The sequence below is a fragment of the Trachemys scripta genome, chromosome 24, assembly GCF_013100865.1.
Source record: "Trachemys scripta elegans isolate TJP31775 chromosome 24, CAS_Tse_1.0, whole genome shotgun sequence".
Classification (NCBI taxonomy): Eukaryota; Metazoa; Chordata; order Testudines; family Emydidae; genus Trachemys; species Trachemys scripta.
Window position 1 is genome coordinate 12,524,011 of NC_048321.1, and position 25,243 is coordinate 12,549,253.

Genomic DNA, 25,243 nt, shown 5'->3' on the forward strand with positions numbered 1-25,243 from the left:
TATTCCAAATAGACGCTTAGAACCGATTCTTATTAACTAAACTAACATTTATTCAAAAAGAAAAGAGAGGGAGTGTTGGTCAAAAGATCAATATACATGCAGACTTGATTTCAAATCTTGAGGTTCAGATGCGTAGCAGAGATGAGCTTGTAGTTGCCAAAAGTCCTTTTAGAAATAGTCCATAGGTTATAGTCCCATGTCCATATTCAGGATGACTCCAGTCACTGACTGGGGATCTCAATCCTTGTGACTTAAGGTTTCCCGCTCTTGAAACCAAAGCAGATCTGAGATGAAGCAGGATCGTGTCCCAGGGTTTTTATACATTTCCAGCAGCCTTTTGGCCTGAGAAAACAATAGGCTTAAATTTCCTTCTCCCAAACATTCCGGCAATTACAACGGGGTAATTTATCCACTAAACAGTTTGGATACAGGTTCCCACAACCTTCAAAGAGACATAGAGACAATAATACTATTTCACTCAAGTGTCGTCATAAATGTTAATATTCCATTTTTGATCTTTGAATCAAAGCTGTAGTAATAGACAAGACTTGTTTGCTTACATCACAAGACCTGAGCAAACCTCTACCCTTCTATCCCTAACAATGCCGGCTGCATTTCAAAGCTCTGTTCATTTACAGATCTTCCTAACCAGTCTCTAAAGTTCGGCTCTGGGTCAGGCCAGTCTGGGAGGTAATTAACTCTTTCTGGCCCTGTCACCTTTCAATGAGATATTATATTACACTCATAGCGTCACAGGCCTGTACCATTTTCATGGGGGTGCGAGGAGCCATTGTCCCGTACCATTTGCACAGAAAGGGAATGGGATCGGAGGGGAGTGGCTCATACCAGTTTAAAGGGAAAGGAGGGGTGAGGAGTGAGTAGTCCGCACCATTTTCATAAGGATGGGGGGGAGAGGATAGAGTGGCCCATACCATTCTCACAGGTGACGAAGGGGTAATAGGGAGCGGCCCAAATCTTATTAACAGGTGAGAAGGGGGGAAGGTGTGAGTGGCCAATACCATTTTTAAATGTGAGGAATGGGGAGGAGAGAGTGGCACATACTATTCTCACAGGAGCTTGGTGGAGGGGGGGTAGAGGCGAGTGACCCCTACCATTCTGAGAAGAGTGCGGAAGAGGGAGTGGCCAGTCCCATTTTCTTGGGGGGAGGAGAGTCCCAGTTGCAGAAGAAGCAGGGTGGAGTGGGAACGGGGAAGGGCAACATTAGTGCTCCGCCCTGGAGCCGTCAGCTCTCTGCACTCCCTACCCCCAGGGACGCTTTACCCATTTCCGGGCCATCCAGGTCTACTGGGTCCCTGCAGAACCGAGACACTCACCATGCGAAGGCAACACCAGCACCCATGTGGCAGGTGGGGGGGGATGAGAAAATGGGCGGTAGTGAACCCATTGCCCCTTTTCCTGCCCTCTGGATGGGACGGGGGGAAGAGAACAACTTTTCTCCATCTTTTTTATTACAGCCTTTCAAGTACTTGAAAACCGCTATCGTGTCCCCCTCCTTCCTCCATCAGCTATCCAAACTAATCATAGGCAGTTCCTTCAGGCTGTGCCCCTAGGGCTTACATTCCATCCCTTTAATCATCTTTATCCTTCGCACTTGAATCCTTTCCAGTTTCTCTACATCCTTTCTATATATTGTTGACCAAAACTGGAGACAGTCCTCCAGCTGAGGCCTAGCCAGCGCTGAATAGAGTGGTACTGTCACCTCTCCTGACTTGCATGTCCTGCCTCTGGTAATACAACCTGAAATTGCATTTGATTTTTTGCAACAACATCACATTGCTGACTTCTGTCGAGGTTGTGATCCATCCCAACTCCCAGCTCCTTCTCAGCAGTGCTGCTGCCAAGACAGTTCTTCCCCATCCTGTATTAGTGCATTTGGTTTTCCTTCCCTAAATGGAGAACCTTCCATTTGTCCTTCATGAATTTCATCGTATCGTCTACAGTCCAGTTCTCCAATTTGTTGAGATCCCTGTGAATTTTAGCTCCATCCTCCAAAGTGTTGGCAACTCCCCCCAGCTTTGTGTCTTCTGCAGATTTGATCTGTCTGCTCCGTAGTCCTACATCCAGGTCATTGATAAATATGTTAAACAACACGGGACATAGAACAGATCCCTGTGGGAACCCAGTCAAGACCTCCCTCCAATCTGACATAGTCCATTAACAGTTACTTGTTGTTTCCGGTTGCTTAACCAGTTATAAAGCAACAGAGGGTCCTGTGGCACCTTTAAGACTAACAGAAGTATTGGGAGCATAAGCTTTCGTGGGTAAGAACTTGCATCTGAAGAAGTGAGGTTTTACCCACGAAAGCTTATGCTCCCAATACTTCTGTTAGTCTTAAAGGTGCCTCAGGACCCTTTGTTGCTTTTTACAGATTCAGACTAACACGGCTACCCCTCTGATATTTAATCAGTTATGTAGCCACTTAATGGTAGTTCCGCCGAGCCCACATTTCTCCATAAGAATGGCCATACTGGGTCAGACCAAAGGTCCATCTAGCCCAGTATCCTGTCTTCTGATGGTGGCCAATGCCAGGTGCCCCAGAGGGAATGATCAGAACAGGGAATCATCAAGTGATCCATCAACCTGTCACCCATTCGGAGCTTCTGGCAAACAGAGGCTAAGGACACCATCCCTCTCCATCATGGCTAATAGCTATTGATGGACCTTCTTACCAGCTTTGCCTGTTACGTTGAGATATGCTCATTTATTAGGTTTATTCTTCTGGAGTGGGGGGGGGTCTGTATTTCTATCACTGTATTGCTTGTGTCACTTGTGTTCTCATATGGAGCTCTACTTCCCCCTGCTGCAAGTTTCCTCCCAATGGAACTATCCTGCAGGACCTAGCTTCTCTAGGGCTGGGGTCTTCCAGCCCCAGAATCAGACACATACACACACACACACACACACACACACACACACACACACACTCTCACTCTCTAACAGAGTACGTCTGAGACGACCGGGTTAATCAGCACTCCCAAGCTGACCCCTTATATGCCCCTGGACTCAGTAGTCTGCGTCGAGCAGCACTTCAAGCTGCTACCCTCGTATGTCCCAGGTTCAGCACGTCCCTATCCCCACTGTCACATTGCAATTGTTCTGGGAGTAACCCACAGGATATTTGGGCACTGCAGGGATCTTTTAGCTTAGGTACGAGGAGTGTTGCTGCAGAGCGAATGAGGAACCCAAAATACACCCATGGGGGGGGGGGAGAGAGAGAGAAACAACCCGTTTAATCATGGAAGTTATTTATTGCTAGGTAATAACCATAGGGGAGCCCAGCACGATCAGTCAGGAAAAGATGAAATCCCAATGGAACTGATGCAGATTTTGAATCCAGGGATCAGAGCACTTAAGCGTGGGTAGGAGTTTTTGTAGAGAAACAACAATGGTTCCAGGGTGAGCACTAGATTTGTTGATGTGTAAACACGGGAGAATACCAAAGTTGTTTTGCTTGGGCTAGACATGGGACCTGATCATTCCTGGCTTTGGGCGGTGTTCCTTAGAGGGAGTTCACAATGAAATTCACTATTTTGGATATTAATCAATCTTACTAGAATTGGTCTGATAACTGCTGAGCTGGGTGTGGGCAGGCATGGGTTCATTAACATCTGGAGCAGAGATCCCCCATCATGCAGTGCTTCCCTGCTTTTCTGGTCCCAGAGTTCCATATGGTTCTTGCCTTGGAATCTCTGTTTTGCATCCTGTATGCTAATGGAGATGCCTCCTTATCTCATCTTCGAGGCAAATGAGGCCAGGGGAGTTTCCTTAATTCTGTCATCCTTATCCCAGGGGTTTAGGTGTAAGTCTAGGTTTTTTGATGCAGATTTGGTTCAAGCAGAGGCTGGGTGGGGGTGGGTTGTGAGTCAGACAGGCTGGGTACTGCACCCTGGTTCCCCAAGAACACAGAGCTGCTAAGTAAAAACCTGTACTGCATGAATTTATCCAGTTCTTTTTCAATCCTGTTATAGTTTTGGTTTTCACAACATCCTCTGGCAAAGAGTTCCACAGGTTGACTGTGTGCTGGGTGAAGAAATATTTCCTTTTGTTTGTTTTAAACCTGCTGCCTATTAATTTCATTTGGGGACTCCTAGTTCTTGTGTTATGGGGAGGAAGAAATAACACTTTCCTATTTACTTTCTCCAAACCTGTCATGATCTTATAGACCTCTATCATATCCACCCTTAGTCGTCTCTTTTCCAAGCTGAACAGTCCCAATCTTATTAATCTCTCCTCATATGGCAGCTGTTCCACACCCATAATCATTTTTGTAGCCCTTTTCTGTACCTTTTCCAATTCCAATATATGTTTTTAAGATGGGGTGACCACATCTGCATGCAGTATTCAAGGTGTGGGCGTACCATGGATTTATATAGAGGCAATAGGATATTTTCTATCTTATTATCTATCCCTTTCTTAATGATTCCCAACATTCTGTACTTTTTTTTGACTGCCGCTGCATATTGAGAGCATGTTTTCAGAGAACTGTCTACAATGACTCCAAGATCTTTTGTGTGTGTGTGTGGTAACACCTCATTTTATGTACGTATGGAATGAAGGACTCACCACTGAACTGCCACCGATCGGCGCTTTTTCTTGGACCCGGCCCTGTTTCCAATGTGCATTCCTTTGCATTTATTAACATTGAATTTCATCTGCCAATTTGTTGCCCAGTCACCCAGTTCTGTGAGATCCTTTGTAGCCCTTTGCAGTCAGCTTTGAACTTAACTATCTTGAGTAGTTTTGTATTGTCTGCAAATTTTGCCACCTCACTGTTTACCCCTTATTCCGGATCAGTTATGAATATGTTGAACAGCACTGATCCCAGTACAGACCCCTGGGGGACACTGCTATTTACCTCTCTCCTCTGTGAAAATTGACCATTTATTCCTATGATTTCCACCCCATCTTTTAACCTGTTATTAATCCAAGAGAGGCCCTTCCCACTTATCCCATGACAGCTCACTTTGCTTAAGAGCCTTTGGTGAGGGACCTTGTCAAAGGCTTTCTGAAAATCTAACTACACTACATCAACTGGGTCACCCTTGTCCACATGCTTGTTGACTCCCTCAAAAATTCTATTAAATTGGTGAGGGATGATTTCCATTTTTAAAAAAAAACATGTTGACTCTTCTCCAACAAATCATGTTCATCTCTGCATCTGATAATTCTGTTCTTTACTGTAGTTTCAAACAGTTTGCCCGGCACTGAAGTTAGGCTTAGTGGCCTCTAATTGCTGGGATCATCTCTGGAGTCTTTTTTAAAAAATGGTGTCACATTAGCTCTCCTCCAGTCATCCGGTACAGAAGCTGATTTAAATCATAGGTTACATACCACAGTAAGTAGTTCTGCAATTTCCTTCAGAAGTCTTCTCCAGATTACTTATGAGAATGTCATGTGGGACTGTGTCAAAAGCCTTGCTGAAATCCAAGTATATTATGTCCACCACTTTCCCCCTGCCCCCAACCAGTTACCTCATCAAGAAGGAAATCAAGCTGATTTGGCCGAATTTGTCCTTGGTAAATCCATACTGGTGATCACCCTTTTGGCCTCACAATTTGAAGATTTTATACATTGCTCTAGTAGCTTTCCAGGTGTCAAGGTCAGGCTGACTGGTCTATAGTTCCCCGGCTCCTCCTTTCCCCCTTTTAAAGATGGCCCCTCTGTTAGTCCTTCTCCCATCTTCTGAGACCTCTCCTGGCATCCACGAGTTTGCAAATATTCTTGCCAGGGGCTCCAACTAACTCCTTCAGCCCCCTGGGTTGAACAGCGTCCCACCCCACTGATTTGAATTCAGAAGACCTCTAACGTGTTCTTTACTTACCCCGATCTGCAGCCTTTCCCCTTTGTTGTCCGTGGCAACTTCGCTGGTCTCCCGCTCACATGTTGGTTTTTTGTGGGAAGACTGAAGCAAAGCAGGCACTGAGCAGCGCTGCCTTCCCACCATCTTCTGTCACCAGATCAGGATTTTCTCTCCAATCTTATGATTCTTAGCCCCAGTCTACACTGGGGGGGGTGTGTGTGAGAATCAATCTAAGTTACGCAACTTCAGCTATGTGAATAACTTAGCCGATGTCGATGTACTTAGATCGACTTACCGTGGTGTCTTCACCACAGTTAGTCGACTGCTGCCCCGCCCCCATCGACTCTGCCTGCACCTCTCGCGGTGCTGGAGTACAGGAGTCGACAGGAGAGGGCTCAGGGATCAATTTATCACATCTAGACTAGACGCAATAAATCAATCCCCGCTGGATCGGTCACTGCCCGCCGATCCGGTGGGTAGTGTAGACATATCCTTACAGAGAATCTCAGGGTTTTTCACCAATTTAAGGAACTTTTTAACTCACAATCACTCCGGACTCTCTGGTGATGTTGGGATTTGGGGGATCACTGTGCTGCCAGAAGCCCCAGATCCGCCCCCGCAGAGCCCAGCAGCAGTGATGGTCCCCAAGGCAGAGCTGTCCCTGCCCCAACAGCCTCTGCTCTCACACTTCCCACCCCCCGTCTGTCTCTAGGTCTGTCCCAGCCGGACGCCCCAGCCATGGGCAGAGTCCTGCCGCCACAGCATATTGCCAGGGAATGGGATCTCCCGGCTCAGGGTCCCCCATGGAGAGTAGGGGAACCTTCCCCCACTGCGGCCACACTGAGGGTCCTGATCCTCTCCCTGCTCTGGAGGGGTAAGTAAGCAGCACCTGCAGCCCCAGTGCAGGGGAAATGGCAGAACTTGCGCTGAGCGGGGCCAGGTCTGTCCCAGAACTTGAAAGGGAGACTGGCCAGAGGGGGAGGGGAGCCCAGTGCCCCAGTGCGGTGCTAGGGGGTGAGGAGTGACAGGGAGTGACAGCAGGGGGCTCAAAGTAGGGCGGGATGGAAACTAAATGTAGTGAGTTTACGTCGAGGACCCGGGGTGGGCTCACAGGGGACTGGAGGTTGGGAGTGAGGGACACTGACAGAGCTCTGGTGGGTGGAGCTCAGGTTTGGTCTCTGCTCTCTATGGGTTCTGCTTTCACCCCTCTCTGTCCCCTGCAGGGTCCCTGTCCCAGCAGCCCGGATTTACCCTGACGGTGCCGCAGTCGGTGTCGGTGCAGGAGGGTCTCTGCGTTCTTGTCCCCTGCACCTTCACGTACCCAGCCTCGTATGACACCTACAATCCCCGGACCCAGCTCTACAGATACTGGTACAAGGATTCGGCTGTTGTGGGCCAGAATCCACCTGTGGCCAGCAGTGACCCCAGCCGGTGGGTGTCGCAGGAAACCCGGGACCGGTTCCAGCTGGCGGAGAATCCAGCACCCGGCGACTGCTCCCTGCAAATCAGCGACGCCCGATGGACAGATGCAGGGAGATATTTCCTTAGAGTCGAGGGAAGAGTTAGCTACAATTACCACACCAGTACCGATCGCACTGACCTTACGCTCACGATCTCCGTGACACGTAAGAGCAGCCACAGTCACCGCTCATCAGCCCAATGAGCCAGCCAGTCCCCGCCCTCGGGCCGGATCAGGGCTGCACCCCTAGGGGGGAAAGGCCCCGTGTCCCCGACTGATTCTCTCCCCTCTCCCCGTGTCTCAGAGCTGACAGAGAAGCCAGAGATCCAGATCTCGCCGACATGGGGGCTGCCAGGGACGCTGCTGGCTGGGGAGCCAGTGACTGTGACCTGCACAGCCCCTGGGCGCTGTTCCGGGCCCCCTCCCCAAGTCACCATTACAGGGCCGTTCAGGAACACAGCCCGGGACGCATCAGCCCAGCTGGCGAACGGCACCTGGGCCCGCAGCTCCGAGCTCAGCTTCACACCCTCCCTGGGGGACCACGGCAAAAAGCTCATCTGCAGCGTCACCTACAGGCAAAGATGGGGACCTTCCACCAGCAGAACCATCTGGCTCCATGTCGGCTGTGAGTGACCCACCCAGCCCCTCCACGCCAACCCCCAGCTCCCTCTGCTGAGATCCCCACCCCTGGGCTCCCCAGCCCTGCCCCCAGCCGCTCCCCCAACTCAGCCCTGTGCTGGGATCTCCACCCCCCACCATCCACACTCAGCCAATTCTACTCCAGGCCCTTCCCTCCACACCGTGCAGCCCCTTCTCCCTTGGGATCTTCACCCCTTCCTGCCCCCCTTGGCTATGGCTCCCCCTCCCCTCTGCACCCCCAGATCCCCAGGCCCTTCTCTTCTGGGATCCTCTCTACCCCCGATGTACCCTGCCCCCAGAATCCTCCTGTGCTGGTATCCACCCCCCATTCCAGTCCCCTCGGGACCCAGTCACTGTCCGGCACTAAACATGCTCTGGGCTCGGTGCCCAGAGACCTCGACCCACCGTGCCCCAGGGAAACCCCCATTAAATGGCCTGTGACCTTTGCGCTGCAGATCCAGGGCACAGGGGAAATCAGCGGCTGCCTTTGCGAGGTGAAGGATCAGGCTTCACTGTAAGGACGGCCCTTGTTCCCCTTAGACAGAGGAAGATTCGCCCCCCACTCCCCTCACACCTGTGTCTGAGCCCAGGCCCCACCCTGACCCTGAACGTCTACACAGGCCTAGGAGGAAACATCCACGCTGCAATCAAAGACCCACAGCCTGAGCCCCGCGAACCCGAACCAACGGACCCAGGCTCTGAGGCTCGGCACCACGGGGCTTTGAGGGCAGCGTGGACGGACCCTGACAGGCCTGGCCAGCCAGTATCAGCATCCGGCTGTTCCAGGTGTTGCTTTCAGACACCCCTCTGGGTGCAGCCAGGCTGCAAAATACCCAGGCCAAGCCGGCCAAGCCGGGGGCAAAAGGAGAGGGCTGGGGAGAGAAGAACCGAGGGGGGAAGGTAAAGAACCCATGATGGGTGTGTCTGATGTCCCTGGTGGTGGATGGGTCTGAGTCTGGGGTGGGGGCAGGATCAGGGTTATTTAGACCCCTGTCTCTGTCCCGCCTTGGGGAGGACACATTTGGGGAGCAGGATGCTGAACGCCCAGGTGCCCGGCAGACAGTGGCACTGGTGACAGTCGCTCGAGTGCCCAGGCCGGAACAACCCGGCTCTACGTTAATGACTCTGCCAATTAGACCCAATTTTGACTCACCAGTTTTTGTCCCTTGGGTTTCCATTTCCCACGGTTCTGGTTCCCCAGCGCAGCCCTAACCCGGCCCCTGGGTTACATCGGGCGCCTCTTGGGTGGGGCAAAGTTGGGTCTGTCACTTCCCTTCCCCGCCCACGGGTCTTGTGTCACTTCAGGGACTTTCCCGTCCCCCAGCTGAGCTCACAGCGAGGGACCATGTCTAGGCTCAGTGATCACTAGCGACCCCCCCCCCCCCGCCGGCTTGGGCCTCCCAACATCACCAGGACCCTGACCAGGAACAGACGCCCCGGTGAGAGGCCGCGCTGCGAGCCCCGGGAATCAGTGAACGCCTCCTAGTCACGCTCTGCCCGCACTCAGGGCCAGGCACCAGGCTCAGCTGGGCCAGGCTGCTCTGTGTCCAGAGGGGAGAGCCCAAGGAAGCTGCTGAGCTGTAGGGAGGGTGATGGGGGGGTGGGGGGAGAGGGCCCAGTTCTCTCTGTCTCCAGACCCCAGGGCGTTGTTAAGGGGGCGCTGGGCAGTGGGGAGGAGGTGGGTTAGGGAGCGATCGCTGTGACGGAGACCTGCTGCTGCCATGGAAAGGCACCGAGATTGTGCACCCACCCCAGAGGGGCCGTGTCTAAGTGCCGGGTGAGCGGACCCTGTATAAACAGCTGCCATGTCCCATCCCAGTGTGGCTGCGTCTCAGCTCCTTAGTGGGGGATCTCTGGGGGGACCAAACCCGCCTGCTCGTCTCTTCCAGTGCCAGATGTGTGGGGAGCTGAGGGCAACGTTGTCTCTCTGGAGACCCAGGAGGGCGACTCCCTGAGCCTGAACTGTGAGGCTGGGAGCAGAACTGAGATCACCCTGAGCTGGGCCAGGGTGAATGGATCCCAGAGCCCTGGCCAGGGAGGGGATGGGCACCTGGAGCTGCTGAATCTCAGCCCAGGGGACGCTGGGGAGTGTCGGTGCTGGGTGAAGAATTCCTACCGGTTGGCCAGCTGGGCCTTGTGTGTGCACGTGAGGTGTAAGGCTCTAGGGGGCGCCATGGCAGACAGAGTGCCTCCGTGAGTGCGCTGGGCTGCAGGGAACAGGGTGAGCAGGAGATCCATGGGGGGTGCTGGGCTGTGGGGAGGGGCAGGGGGTCATTGGGGGTGCTTGGCTGTGGAGCAGGGGGTCAGTGGGGGTCACTCTCCAATCTAATACGTTCCCGTGGGTATTTCAGATCCAGTGAGGACTCCGGAAATCACCATCTCCAGAGCTAACAGGAGCGACCCCCAGCTATTCCAAGGTACCGCTAGGGGGCGGGGAGTGGGGACGGGGCCTTTCCTCTCTAGGGGGCGCCAGCCCTGATCCAGCCCCTGCGCAGGGACTGGCTGGCTCAGGATGCGAGTCACTCTGTTATTTCTATTCCCAGACCCCAGCACCGCAGTGGGGAACGGTTCACAGCTCACAGCCCGGGAGGGCGACTCCCTGCGGTTCCTCTGCTCCATCGCCAGCAGCCCCCCTGCCACGCTGGTCTGGGTGAGGGGGGGCCAAGCCATTGAGGGAGCCGGCCCCATGGAGGGGAATCAGCTGCGGCTGGAGCTGCCCAACGTGAAGGCCGAGGACAGGGGGCTGTACGGGTGCTTGGCCCAGAACAAGGAGAGTACTGCCCAGGGGACGTTCCAGCTGCTCGTCGAGTGTGAGTGGGGTTAACCCCTGGGACGCTGACACTGGGGAGTAGCAGTGTTAATCCGTGAGAGTCCTTGCCACTGACTACTAGCAGGTGTCACAGCGTGCCTGGCCCTTTTAAACGGAGACAGTGCAACCCCCCCTGTGCCATAGTTAATTAGCTGCTTTAGGGGCAGCCCCAAGGGGGGCAGCTGAGGCTTGAAAAGACTTCTGGGCCATCTACGAGGGCCGTGAGTGCCCAGGCTGAAGGCGGAGAAGCAGGTGGGTTAGTGTGAAGCGCTGCTGGCCAAGGATGGGGCCAGATCAGCGCCCAGGGGCCGGCTGAAAAGACGTCTCAGGGCAGAGAACCCACGGGACTCCCTGCCTCTGGATAATAGCTGATTAATCTATGGGACTCCCTGTCCCTGGGTATTAGAAGAGTTAATCCACAGGACTCCCTGCCACTGGATGTGAGTGGGGTTAACCACAGGACTCCCTGACACTGGGTTTCTCTCTCTGACTATTAATTTGTCGCTGTGTTTCCTGCTCTCTCCAGACAGCCCACGGCCGGGGACCAGGCTGAACTCGTCCTGCCAGCGCCAGGGGCCCAGCGTCAGCTGCAGTTGCTTCCTGCGCTCCCACCCCCCACCCCGGCTCCAGTGGCAGGTGAACGGGGAGCCCCTGGCTGGGAATTGCTCACGGGGGGCCCTGCAGGTCAGCTCCTGGGCCCAGGGGGACGAGGCCGTCAGCACCCTGAGCTGGACGGGAAGCGGGGACAGGGGCCCCCAGATCTTCTGCCTCGGCTCCAACCCCCACGGGACCTACGCCGCCCTGCACTTTGAACTCAGCCCCCCGCAGAGAGGTGAGACACTCAGACTCCCTAGCTCTGTCCCTAGCTCGGAGATGGGGATGGGAATGGGGAGGGAGCCAGGATTCCTGGGTTCTCTCCCCAACCCTGGAAGAAGAGTGGGGTCTGGGAGTTGGAGGCAGGGGAGTTGGGAGCCAGGACTCCTGGGTTCTTTCCCAGCCATGCTCCATGCTGGTTTTTTGGGGTTTTTTTTTTTTTGCAGGTGCAGAGGAGCTGGGCATCGGGGTGGCCTGTGGGCTGGGGGTCGCTGTCGGCTTCTTCCTTCTCGGGCTCTGTGTGATCAAGTGAGTCTGATGCCTCCTGCCCTGACCCCCAGCTGCCCCACTGAGATCTCCTGCCCTCTCCCCTGTGCTTTTCCAGCCCCCCGCAGTGAGATCCCCCAACCCCTCTCCCTGGCCTATCCCAGTCCCCTGCACCCTAGACCCTCATACTGGTGTGCCACCTTTCTCCCTCCTATGGGGCTATTCTAACCCCTCCCCTGTCCAATGAGTCCGTCCTGATCTCTCTCCCCACAGGCTGCGGGGCCGGGAGCTGGTGCCCCCCAAAGCTGAGGCTGGGGAGATGGCTAACAGGAGCCAGACAGAGCAGACGGCTGACGAGGCCAGCCTGATCTATAGTAACATCCCCACCATGCCCGTGGTATGTACCTGGGGGAAGCGGGGGACCAAGCCCATCTGCCCTTCCCACCCCACCTCTGCTCCCCTCTATTTCTTCTCCTCCATCCCCCTGCTTTCCCACCCCTTTAATAAATGCATGAATGTAAGCCAGGCTTTCACCAGGGCACCCAACCCCCTGCAAGAAATGCACCCCTGCCACTAGCCTGGGCTCCCTAAACTGCGTGGGATCGGCTCCTGCATGCAGAAATTGCACCTCATGCCTCAGGTCTCGCTCAGAGGGGAGGACATGCAGCGAATGCATTCACGTGCATTCACAAAGTGCACAGGATTAGATTGGGGCTGGAATGCTGCTAAAACCTGGGCATCGCCTGGATGCACCAATCAGGCAAGAAATGCATTTCTGCAGCTGCCTGCTATGATATCAAGTGCTTGTCATCAGACAGTGCATGCAGGGTGCTCCGTGTCTGTTGCACCCTTCAGAGAATGCCTCAGCACAGTCTATGCAATCACGAGATGCATGGGATCAAATCATGCATGCACAGTGCATAAAATGCACACAGCCCCATGTGTCTTGCTAATGCATGGCCAGTACAGGTAATGCAGAGAATGTATTAACTTAACTGGTGCTGCCCCAAGACGCATGAGATCAGTTCACACATCCTCGGAGCATGAAATCTAGTCAATACATTTCCTAAACCTGTTCTGTGATGAGATGCATGAGATGAAATCCTGCATGCGTGGTGCATGAAATGCGCACACCCCCATGCATCTTGCTAATGCATGGCCTGTACAGCTGAGGCAGCGAATGCATTAACCGAGCTGGTGCTGGCGTGGGATTGGTTCATGTGTGCAGCGAATGTGAAATACCCAATCCCCCGTCTCTTGCTAGTGCACACCCGATGCAGGAAATGCATTTGCACGGAGGGTGGGGGAAAGGAGGCCTGGGGCAGCCCATGCAATCAGCTCAGCAGGGTGGATGCAAGTCTCTGCCTGGTGTCTCTGCCTTGCTTCTCACTCAGCATCACAAGACTCCAACCGCCCGCCAGACCAAAGACGTCCAGGACAGGGCTGCAGCAACAAAGGCCCCGCTAGGCCCCGGGGAGCCGGATGAGCAGTATTACACCTCCATCAACTTCTCCAAGCCGCAGCGCAAAGGGGCGGAGCCTCCGGAGGCCCCCACCACAGAATATTCCGAGGTCCGGCGGAAATAGCCCCTTAGCAACATGGGCCCAGGCTGGGCATCTCCAGCCCATCCAGCGCTGTTGGGGGATCATAACGAGAGGGGAAGGGGGCAAAGGTTTGGCCCAGGACGTGGGAAACGTGGGTGCAAATCCCTGCTTGGCCCCGGACTCAGAGCGGGGTCAACTAGGCCTTGGAGATGCTGGAGCACTGCATTGTGGGGAGGTATCCCAGAGTCCTCTGCAGCCAGGTCCTAAAGCCTGCACCCTCCCAAACCCCACTGTCCCCAGAGGAAAGAGTCTCTGACCTCTCAACCACAGAGTCTCTCTTCTACCCTGCCTGAGCCCTCACCCCCTCGTTTCATAGATGGACAGGATTTTCAAGCGCAGGGGCAGCAGCTGGCAGGAGCAGAGGGATGGGCTTGTGGCTAAGGTGCTGGCCTGGTACTCGGGCTTCCTGGGTTCTAGTCCCTGCTCCACTGAAACTGCTGTAGGTGAGGTTGGGCCAGTTGCTGCAACTGTCTGGCCTCAGTTTCCTCACCTTGAAAATTGAAATGATAAAAATATAAACTCTTAGGGTCAGGGACTGTTTCTCACTGTGTTTGTGCAGCTCCTGGCACAAGGGGACCCACATCTCAGCTGGGGCAGGACCTGTCTCTTGCTGTGTGTCTGAGCAGTACCTGGCATAACAGGGCCCTGGTCTCCGTCTAGGGCAATCAGTGCCACGGGATTAGAACTTCTTAATAACAATGTTCTATTGAAGGTAACATCTTCCCTCCAAAGCCAAAAGTATCCGACTGTCAAATGTCTAGTTCACAAGCTGTTACTTGAAATAGATTTTCATGTGTCATTTTTTGCCACTGCTACTTTTTCAACAAAGGGCCACTAACAACTATGACTTATTTGTGTCCAGTAAAGAATCAGTTTTCACTTCTGCCTTTCCCCTGGGAAGGCCCCGATCACAGTTGGTTTCTGGGCAGGGCCGGGTATAACACGGACCTGATCCCAGCTGGGGCGAGGGACTGTCCCTTGCTGTGTCCAGGCAGCACCCGGCACACCAGGGCCCTGATCTCCTCTCCCTCTCCCTGCACCTCGTTACACACACAGCACACAGGGAAACTGAGGCACACCTGCAGCATTCATGTAAACCATTATGAAAATCCCCAACTTCTTCACACCAGCACACGGGGCCCCAATCTCATCTGGCGCAGGGCCTCTCTCTGTTTGTATCCATGCAGTGCCTGGCATGACGGGGCCCTGAGCTCAGCCAGGGTTTCAAAAGCACCATTGCAATACAAATAATATACTCACATAGGGCCTTACCAGTCCTCCCTCCTGATTTTCACAATGTTCCTAAAGGCAACAGTGGTGATGTAATATCCATCGCCGTCCATAGGGAGTTTCACTTGGCACCGCACAACATTTTGATTAAAAAACTAGAAGGATACGAAATCACCATGAACCAGATTCAAAACTGGCTAATTGCTAGATCTCCAGAGGTAACTGTCACCAGGGAATCAGCAGCGAGCACGTGTTTCCAGAGGGATCCTGCAGGGAACTGTCCTTGGCCCAATGCTGATTAACACCATTTTTAACGACCTGGAAGACAACATAAAATCAGCCCTGATCCAGTTTGCAGATGACACACAGATGGGGGGAGTGGCAAATAATGACGAGGCCAGGTTACTGCTACAGAGCACTCTGGGTCGCTTGGTAAACTGGGCACAAGCAAACAGTGTGTGTTTTAATAGGGCTAAATGTCAACATGTCCACCCAGGAACACAGGGTGTCAGCCGGACTCACAGGATGGGGGACGCTCTCCTGGGCAGCAGGGACTCTGACAACAATTCGGGGGTGATGCTGGATAAGTAGCTGCACATGAGCTCCCGGTGCGATGCTGCAGCCAGAAGAGCTGTGGCTGTCCTGGGTGCATCAACAGTGGGCTCTGGAGTCAGAGCACGGAGGTGATTTTCTCTCTGGATCTGGCCCTGGTGTGACCGCTGATGGGATCCTGTGTCCAGTTCTGGTGCCCGCAGTTCCAGAAGGACCTTGACCCATCAGGAAAGACTCAGAGAGGAGGCAGGAGAATGATTAAATGTTTAAAAAAATCTGCCTCAGAGTGAGAGACTCCGGCAGCTCCAGCTGTTTAGCTTAACAAAGAGCAGGTTCAGGGGTGACTTGATCCCGGTCTATAAGTACCCACGTGGGGAAAAAATATTTACTAACGGGCTCTTCAGTTGAGCAGAGGAAGGTCTAACACCATCCAGTGGCTGGAAGTTGAAGCTGGACAGACTCAGACTGGGAAGAAGGTAGAAATGTTTAACCACAGGGCAACTTACCAAAGGCCATGGGGGATTCTTCGTCGCTGGCAATTGCTAAAACCAAGATGAGCTGCTTTTCTAAGGGCACGTCTACACTGGTAAAGTTACAGTGCCGGCAGTTAGAGCACTGCTCAGAGAGCGCTGAAGGGAAACCACTGTTGTGTGTTCACACTGTCAGTTGCCTGCGCAATAATGTGTTCACACTTGCGGCTCTATTCGGAGTGGTGCACTCTGGGCAGCTATCCCAGGGAGCATCTCTTTCTCTTCTGCTGCTAAGACTTGTGGGAAGGCAGAGGGGGTCGCAGGGCATCCTGGGTCCTGTCCCAATGCCCCATGATGCATTGCTTCGCAACCCAGCGATCCCTGTGCTTCCGTCCACATTTGTCACCACCTCTCAACGGTTTGTGTACTGCACGCCCTGCCCTGCCTCTTTGGGCTGCAGGAATGGATCCCAAACTGCTGACCAGTATGCTGCTCGCTCTGACCAATAAGTCACGAGTGCAAGTGGAGTTATTCCTTAAACTACAAAGGCAAGAGGAGTGTGATGTTGATCTTGCCATGCATACTAGCTATGACACGAGATTGCTTGTGGCATTCATGGAGTTGCTGACTACAGTGGAACACCACTTTTGGGCTCGGGAAACAAGCACTGAGTGGTGGGATCACATCGTCGTGCACGTCTGGGATGATGAGCAGTGGCTGCAGAACTTTCGCATGAGGAAAGCCACATTCATGGGACTGAGTGATGAGCTTGCCCCAGCCCTGTGGCACAAGGACATGAGAATGAGAGCTGACCTGTCCTTGGGAAAGTGTGTGGCGATTGCACTGTGGAAGGTGGCTACTCCAGACTGCTACCGATGGGTTGTTAACCAGTTCGGAGTGGGAAAGTCAACTGTTGGACTTGTGTTGATGGAAATGCGCAGGGCCATTAATCGCATCCTCCTCTGAAAGACCGTGATTCTGGGCAACATGCATGACATCTGCGGATGAGTGATAGATGGCACACACCAGACCACCTAGCCACTGAGTACATTAATCACAAGGGGTATTTCTCTATGGTTCTCCAGGCGCTTGTGGACCATCGTGGGTGTTTCACAGACATTAACGCAGGCTGGTCTGGAAAGGTGCATGACACATGAATCTTTCGGAACACTGGCCTCTTCAAGAAGCTGCAAGCAGGGACTTTCTTCACGGACCAGAAGTTCCGTGTAGGGGAAGTCGAAATGCCCATTGTGATCCTGGGCATTTTGCCTACCCCTTAATGCCGTGGCTTATGAAGCCATACATGGGGCAACTTGACAGCAGCAAGGAGCGGTTCAACTACAGGCTGAGCAAATGCAGAATGTCTATTGAGTGTGCATTTGGCTGTTTAAAAGCCCTCTGGCAATGCCTGTATGGGAAGCTGGACATGGCCAATGACAATATTCCTATGCTTATAGCCACGTGCTGTATGCGCCATAATATTTGTGAAGGGAAGTGGATGTTTTCAGAGAACTCTCCACAATGACTCCAAGATCTCTCTTGAGTGGTAACAGCTCATTTTATATGTATAGCTGGGATTATGTTTTCCAATGTGCATTACTTTGCATTTATTAACATTGAATTTCATCTGCCATTTTGTTACCCAATCTGTTATGCTCTGTACCTTGGGGAAACACCCTGCACCCCCATGTTCATCCTTATAATATGATTGTGTTAGCCAAATGGGCTCGTTTCCCCCTGGAGCTGCCCAATTACCCCAAGGAGGCACGGGAGTCTAGAAGACGGCTTCAAGTTCTTTATTGATCAGTCAGCTGAGCGGGTGTCCCCCTCGACTCATGCCAGAGGGAGGAACACACCTTTCAAGTGCAAAGCAAGCCTTTTTATACCTGGTAACAAACGACTTAGCATGCATACATTCTGCTGACCTATGGAATTTTAAATTCCTTTCTAGGGGTAAATAGGATACATCTGTTGGGGCCCCCTTGATTGATTGCTTTTCCAGGGGTAGGGGTAATGGGATACATCTGCTGGGCCTCCTTGCTGTTGGGCCTCTTTGATTGATTGTCTTGCTATGCATTGATATACGGGAAAAACAGCTGGGATAATAGGCAAGTATTTGGCCTTTGTTCTAACAATTGTGTGGTATCCAATGGATAGTTTGTCATGTCGGGTGTCTTCAGAAAGCTGATGATGCACTGAGCATTGTTGTAATAGGTTGTAATTTCATGTTGTGATGTTATTGATATAATCTGGGACCATATCGATCATTGTTGCAACCGAGGTCCTGTAGTGGCACGCAAATCTTGTATAAAGGGGGTCAAATGGGGTGTCTAGGACAAGGTTATGGTTTACTGGTTATGATTATGCTGTCTATATGTGTGTATCACTTTTGTAGTTGAAGTTATGAATATTGGCTCTATACTGTCTGTATTTCAAACTTAAGCTATGCTGCTGGGTGACATCCCAGACAAACTGGTGTTAGCTCTGCCTAGCCTGCTTGCTGGCCCATTAAGGACCATCAGCTATACAATGGACCCATTGAGAGAAGGCAGACACGCCTTGTAACTCAGCAAAGTATGCAGGGACTGGCCCATGTGACTCCAGACTCCATTTTGCTGTAATTTTCCACAGTAAGAACAAAGAGGTGTTCTTACACCTGGAAAAGACTATATAAGGCTGATGCCTCATCTCCATCTGGTCTTCAATCCTGCTTCATACCTCTGGAGGCACTTTGCTACAAGCTGAAGCTCTGAATAAAGGACTGAGGACCCATCCCAGCGGGGGATGTATTCCAGAGACTTGATTTGAACCTGCAGTTTATTCCATCACTGCTGCAAGCCTGAACCAAGAACTTTGCCATTACTGTATGTAATTGATTCCATTTAACCAATTCTAGCTCTCATCTCTATCTTTTTCCTTTTATGAATAAACCTTTAGATTTTAGATTCTAAAGGATTGGCAACAGCATGATTTGTGGGTAAGATCTGATTTTGGGGGGAGGGATAGCTCAGTGGTTTGAGCATTGGCCTGCTAAACCCAGGGTTGTGAGTTCAATCCTTGAGGGGGCCACTTAGGGATCTGGGGCAAAAATCAGTACTTGGTCCTGCTAGTGAAGGCAGGGGGCTGGACTCGATGACCTTTCAAGGTCCCTTCCAGTTCTATGAGATAGGATATCTCCATTAATTTTTTTTTTTTGTATATTGACCTGGGTCTGGGGCTTGGTCATTTGGGATCAGGAGAACCTTTTTCTTTTACTGGGGTATTGGTTTTCATAACCATTTGTCCCCATAACGAGTGGCATTGGTGGGAATACTGGGAAACTGGAGTGTCTAAGGAGATTGCTTGTGAGACTTGCGGTTAGCCAGTGGGGTGAGACCGAAGGTGTCCTAGTCTGGCTGGTTTGGTTTGCCTTAGAGGTGGAAAAAACCCCAGCCTTGGGCTGTAACTGCCCTGTTTGAGCAATTTGTCCTGAGTTGGCACTCTCAGTTGGGTTCCGCCAGAACCGCATTGTCACACATGTATGTAGTTATGAGGCTGAAAATTTGTCTTCATGGCTTAAAACAAGCTGTAGCAGGGTGCTGGTGCAAAAGGACCTAATTAGCCCCTGCCCAGTCAGCTCCAGTCAGGGAAAACAGATTGGGGCTGATGGAAAAGGTCTGATGCCGGCCTGAGGATTGGCAAAACCTGCTGGCCTGACAAGCCAAGGGCTATAAAGGCTGGGAGGGAGCAAGGAGGCAGGGGGTAGTCAGGGAGGGAACTGGAGGCCTCCTAGCTGAAGGCTGATTCTGCCTGTAAAGGAGGTGACTAATCCTGTATAGCTTGTGTATAGACAGACACTGGTGGTGGGAGAACCTTAAGTAAATAAAGACGTGTGTTGTAGAACCCTGAAGGCTCTCTGAGCCTTATTGGGGGCAGCAAGCAGCCCCAGGAAAAGGGGCGGGTCATGGACCCTGTTACAAAAGCCCATGCAAAAACTCTCCAGGAGCAGAGGCCCAGACAAAACTCTCCAGGAGCAGAGGGGCAGTTCACACATCATCCGGGCATGTATGGGACATACGCAGCCCAGCCTCACAGGAACAAAGGACACTAGCCTAGGCAGCAACAAAAGAATCTGTTGGACCCTCGAGTGAGTCACCCCCCTTCCCTTGGTAAGTTTGGGACTGCGATGAGGTAATGCTCACCTGACTCTGAAGGAGGGGTGGAGGGGGCAAAACCATGAGGGAAGAAAGAACATGATAATAGGGAGAGACGTTTGCCGTGCTCTCTCTCTTCCACCTTCATCTACAGCCATCACCACCAACCAACTGAAGCGCTGATCAAAGGGGAGAGCCTGGCTGAAGAACAACCAGCCAACCTGTGGTGAGAAGCATCAAAGTTTGTAAGAGCACTGAAAGTGTTAAAATCAGCTTATACTGAGTTTTATTTTCATGTAATTTGACCAAATCTGACTTCTTGTGCTTTCACCCATAATCACTTAAAATCTATCTTTTGTAGTTAATACATGGGTTTGTTTATTCTACCTGAAGCAGTGTGTTTGGTTTGAAACGTGTCAGAGACTCTCATGGAGATACTGGCTAGCGTCATTCGGTTGCCCAATCCAAGCAGCAGCCAAAAGTGCTCACTCACACAGCTGGGAGCAGCTCACATGCCAGAGGCTGTGCATGAACAGCCCAGGAGTGGGGTTCTCACAGCAGAGCAGGGTAAGGCTGGTTCCCAGTGTCGAGGATTGGAGTGACCTAGCAGGTCACCGGTCCAGATAACACCAGGGGAACATCACAGCCTCCTAGTGGTGAAAAGGTGGAAGTGAAATTACCATTCTTTGTCGGCCACACATAACTCATCTCTATTTGAGTGGGGCCACTGTCAAGAACCTGCCAGAGGGTGAGAAACACAGCAGATTTCACACACCAGCCCCCCACAATGCACCACCTCTTCCCCTCACCACGGTGGAGGGAAACCGAGTCACAGCAGCCCATTCTGTAAAAGATGGAGCCAGCTGCTGCCAAGGGTGCAGTTTCTCCATGGGCTTCTGTGCAGCTAGGAATGGGTATCAGTCCTAGCCAAGTCACTGCACATCAGGAGTCAGGCAGTGGCACGCAGGGGTCTGAGATCCCAGCTCCCTCGGGTCCCGCTGGGCTGAGGCTGGAGGAAGGAGCTGCTGGGAATTTCCCCTTGTCAGCTGAAGCATTGGGGTTACTGGGTTTCCATTGGGCTTTTCCTGTAGGGAGACAGAGCAACTCAGACAGGGATGGAAACGGACACAAGCCACTCGCTGCAGAGATCAACCCCGAGCTATGCAAAGACCCAAGCTGTTTACAGCAGGACCCCTCACCCAGCTCTGAGATGCAGCCACCTCTGGGGGGGGTGCGAGGGCTGTTTATCCAGGGATCCCTCCCCCAGTGCTGAGACGGGGTGCAGCAGCTGGCTAACAGACATACACAGTTGGGACAGGGTGTGAAGGAGAATCCTGTAGCTGGGGGGGTTTGATGGATGCAGAACAGATACACCTGGCTGAGGATATCACCAGGATACTGTGGTTCACGTGCCAGCTCGGGGCGGAACTTGCCCAGGGATATCCGTGGTGTGTAGCTAATGGTCTCTGCGGCGCAGCCGGGTGGGGACTCAACCACAGGAACACCTGGTGATATGCCAGGAGGAATCCAACCACCATAATACCCCCTGGCAGACCCATGCAATGATGGGTCGCAGCCACAGTGCCTGGGCCGTGAGCCTGGCTGCAATAAGGCGGGAGCCGGTTAGTGGCTTGGGGCTTGGAAGTGAGTCTCCCTTGATTTGCTGTTTCCCATTTTTTTCTGGAGCTGGGTGTTATACTTCAGATTCTAAGGGTTTCCTTCTCCCTGCTCTCACTACTAGACCCCACTCCCCTCCCAGAGCCAAAGGTAGAACCCAGGAGTCCTGGCTCCCACCCCCGCATCTAATCACTAGACCCCACTCCCCTCCCAGAGCCAAAGGTAGAATCCAGGAGTCTTGGCTCCCACGCCATCTAATCGCCCCTCATGGAGCTCGATGGGGGTCACTCACAGCCAACCTGGAGCCAGAGGACTCTATGGGTGGAGACCCCGACCGCAGGGCATGTGATGCTGCAGACGAGCTCTTTGCCGTGGTCCCCTGGTGCCCGTGTAAAGCTGAGCATGGAGCTGTAGGAGATGCTGATGTTCACCAGGGAGACTGAGAGGTCCCTGTCTCTGGAGTTGAACCCTCCCATCCAGGTGATTTGGGGAGGGGTCCCGGAGCAGGTCCCTGGAGCCTGGCTGGTCATCGTGTTCATCGGTTGCTGGGCAGCAGCACCTCGGGGACCCCCAGCACCAGCTGCTAGATCAGCTCTGCGAGACCAAGAAGAGGACGGGGATTAGCTTGGGAGATGAGGCCTTTGGTTTTCACCCCTAGGGGGCACCAGCTTGAATTCAGCCCCAGGGTAGGGTTTGGCTGGCTCAGCGGGTGGGAAATGGCCTTTCCCCTTGAGGGGGCACTAGCTCCAATCTGCCCCAGGGCAGGGGACTGGCTGGCTCAGGTGGCAGTGGTGGGATACCTGTGACGATGAGTGCAGGCTGTGTTGCTCAGTTACTGGGCCAGAATGATTTCCCCCTGGCGATGTGCAGATAATAACAGTCCCTGTCCCCCTCTCTCACATCCTCGATGCCCAGCGAGCAGCCCACCTTCTCCAGGTCCTCCAGCAACCAGACATGGCCACATGACTCCTCCAACAACTCACTGTAGAGGATGTCGGCAGCAATGGTTTCCCCCAGAAGATGTCCGCTTGCTCCATGAACCAAGAAAGATCGCCTCTCCCATCCAGGGTTGTTTGGCAGCCTGAACATGCAGGAATCCTGCATGGGAGAGATGGGGCAGGAGAAACAGTCTGTTCTGGAGGGATCCACCGGATGACACAGTTACATAAAGTCATAAAAGGTCTTAGTGCATGAGCAAATGTTCAGTCTTTGAAGAAATGCTGAATCAATTATGTTCATTATTTTATGTAGATATATACCTCTCTCTCTCTCTATATATATATATATTATTCTATAACGTTATTATATATCTACATATATATATATATATACACGTACACAAACACAGTATATAGAGAGTATCTAATTATGCTTATTTTTATGTTAATATGTAGAGAGAAAGAGAGAGCCAGAGAGAGTATATATATATATATATATATATATATATATATATATATAGTGTGTGTGTGTGCATACAAATATACTGGATATATATGTATGTTGACTATTATGATATATTTTATATAATAATAAATGTTAATTACGTTTTGTTGTATTAAAATTACTGCACAAAATTTTGGTTGTTTTTTAAAATAAATGTTTTGTCAAAATGTTCTTTTTCTTAAAAAATAATTACAAGAAGATTTTTAGTTTTTCAAAATGTTTCACAGAGATGTTGGCCATTTAAAACAAATGGTCACTAGAAAAAAATATATTGGATAGGAATTTTTTACACAAAAATATCCCAAATTTTTAAATTACCAAATCCACCTCCGAGTTAAAATATCTTCAGGATACAGAAAAAAATGGACATTTGAATTATTAACATAGATAGATAGATTAGATAGAGGGGGTGTCTGGGGATAGATAGATAGATAGATAGAGGGGGTGAGTGGGGATAGACAGATAATGACTGGCAATTAACACTTACCCTCCCAGAGCAGAGCAGTAAGAGATGGACCCAGTCACCATGATCCTCACGTTACCAGCCATGTCAGGTTTCAATCTCAACTTTGGGGCTCCAAGATTTCCGAGTGAATCTCTTTTTTTCTGGAGTCAGAACCTGGTAATTCCCAAGACCCAGGAAAAACATGAGTCAAATGCTGAGCTCAATACAATGCACAAGGATCCGAAGCCCAGCGCTGAGATGCAGTCACCTCTGGGATCGGGTGCGGGGGCTGTTTATACAGGGACCACTCACCCGGCTGGTGCTGAGATGCAGCCACCTCTAGGTGGGGCATCTGCTCTCCATGGTTCTCGCCCAGCCCCGAACAGGTGGAGCCACCAGATGGCACAGTTACACAAAGCCAGACAAGATCTTATCATGAAAGCAAGTGTTTAGTCTTTGGAGAAATGCTGAATCGATTGTGTTCAATATTTTTATGTAGATATACATTTCTCTCTCTCTCTGTCTCTCTCTCATATATGTGAGTGTGTGTGTGTGTATCTATATCTACTATTATGTTATTATACACCTACATATATACATATACACACAAAGTATATATAGACTATATATCTAATTATGCTCAGTTTTATGTTAATGGTGTGTGTGTGTGTGTGTGTGTGTGTGTGTGTGTGTGTGTGTGTGTGTGTGTAAAATCCTTCTGCCCCTCTGAGTTGGCAGCAACAAGGGCCGGGTTCTGTATCTAGGGGTTCCATTTCAATAACGCAATGCAAAACCGACTCGAGCCCCTACCCAGTGACCTGGAACAATTACATACCACCTCCCAGGCGCCTCTAGGAGGCAATACTTCCCCTTTCACAAGCACGGAGTCTGAGTGTAGCAAAAGCCTTTTAATAAAGGAGGGAAACAATGTGGCATTATGTTGGGGAAACACCACAAACAGGATTCATAACACAAACCATGAGCAAAAGATCAACCTCCAAGTAAGTTTGGCCGTGTCTTTTTCCCCTCAGGGTCTTAAGTCCAATCACCCCAAAGTCGAACAACCCAAAAGTCTCTGCCCCTGGTCAGTGCTGCCCCAGAGTTCAAAAGTTTATCTGCAGAGTTTTACCCCCCTAGCCTGGGTGGAAGTGGGGGGCACACGGGGTGTTAAGGGGCATCTTACGTGGTCCGAGGCTGACTGCCCCGCCTCTCTGTTGAGTTCTGCTGCAGTCTTCACCACGAATGGCTCCACTCTACCAGCCATGCCACGCCGCTCCTCCAGCAGCCTCCACAAACTGCTCCACTCCGCTCCAGCCTCACCACTCCACCAGCCATCCCATAAACTGCTCCAGCCGCCACCGCAAACTGCTCAGCTCACTGTTCCGTGGGCTGCTCCAACCATCCCACAAACTGGTCCACTCTACCAACTGCTTAGCAATATATCTTCAGGCTCCCCCACTAGTTAACACCGCACTCAAGGAGCTCAGCTCAGCAATTTTAAGCTCTTTTACTGATTTCAGATTGTAGTAGGGGAACACCAGTGCTGGTACACTATTGGCCCAAAATGAATTCAGCTCAGTAATCTCTAGCTAGACCTTTAATAGAAGCAAAATTAGCTCTGCTATTCAACACTCAAGGGGGGGGGAGAAGAGAGAGAGAAAAGAAGCACAATTGGTATTCCAGGCCCTCAAAGATGTCCACATACCTATCAACATTTTCTCTCAATTCACTGGGTTTTGTAACCCATGCCCCTTGTCTAGCGAGTGCTACTTAGTTAATGGTGAGTCCCTCTGTCATACAACAGTTCCACTGGCCTTGATTCACAGAATCAGGGTAACAACACTTTATTCTTCCTGTCCCAATAACTGAGAAACTGGGGATCCCACACCAGCCAAAGTAACCACTTTCAGTTGCTGTTGTCCCAGGCTAGGCGGGTGGGTG

The 25,243-nt window shown here is 51.7% G+C and overlaps 1 protein-coding gene across 1 annotated transcript in view; it reads left to right on the plus strand.

Annotated features, from left to right (window-relative positions):
* LOC117869864 (sialic acid-binding Ig-like lectin 5) overlaps positions 1-25,243 on the plus strand; it is a 72,597-nt gene that overhangs the window by 28,470 nt on the left and 18,884 nt on the right. The window contains exons 5-9 of the mRNA XM_034756973.1: positions 6,534-6,695; positions 7,045-7,446; positions 7,585-7,905; positions 10,271-10,336; positions 10,463-10,729. Coding sequence (XP_034612864.1) covers positions 6,534-6,695; positions 7,045-7,446; positions 7,585-7,905; positions 10,271-10,336; positions 10,463-10,729 — 1,218 coding nt within the window. The remainder of the gene's footprint in view (positions 1-6,533; positions 6,696-7,044; positions 7,447-7,584; positions 7,906-10,270; positions 10,337-10,462; positions 10,730-25,243) is intronic.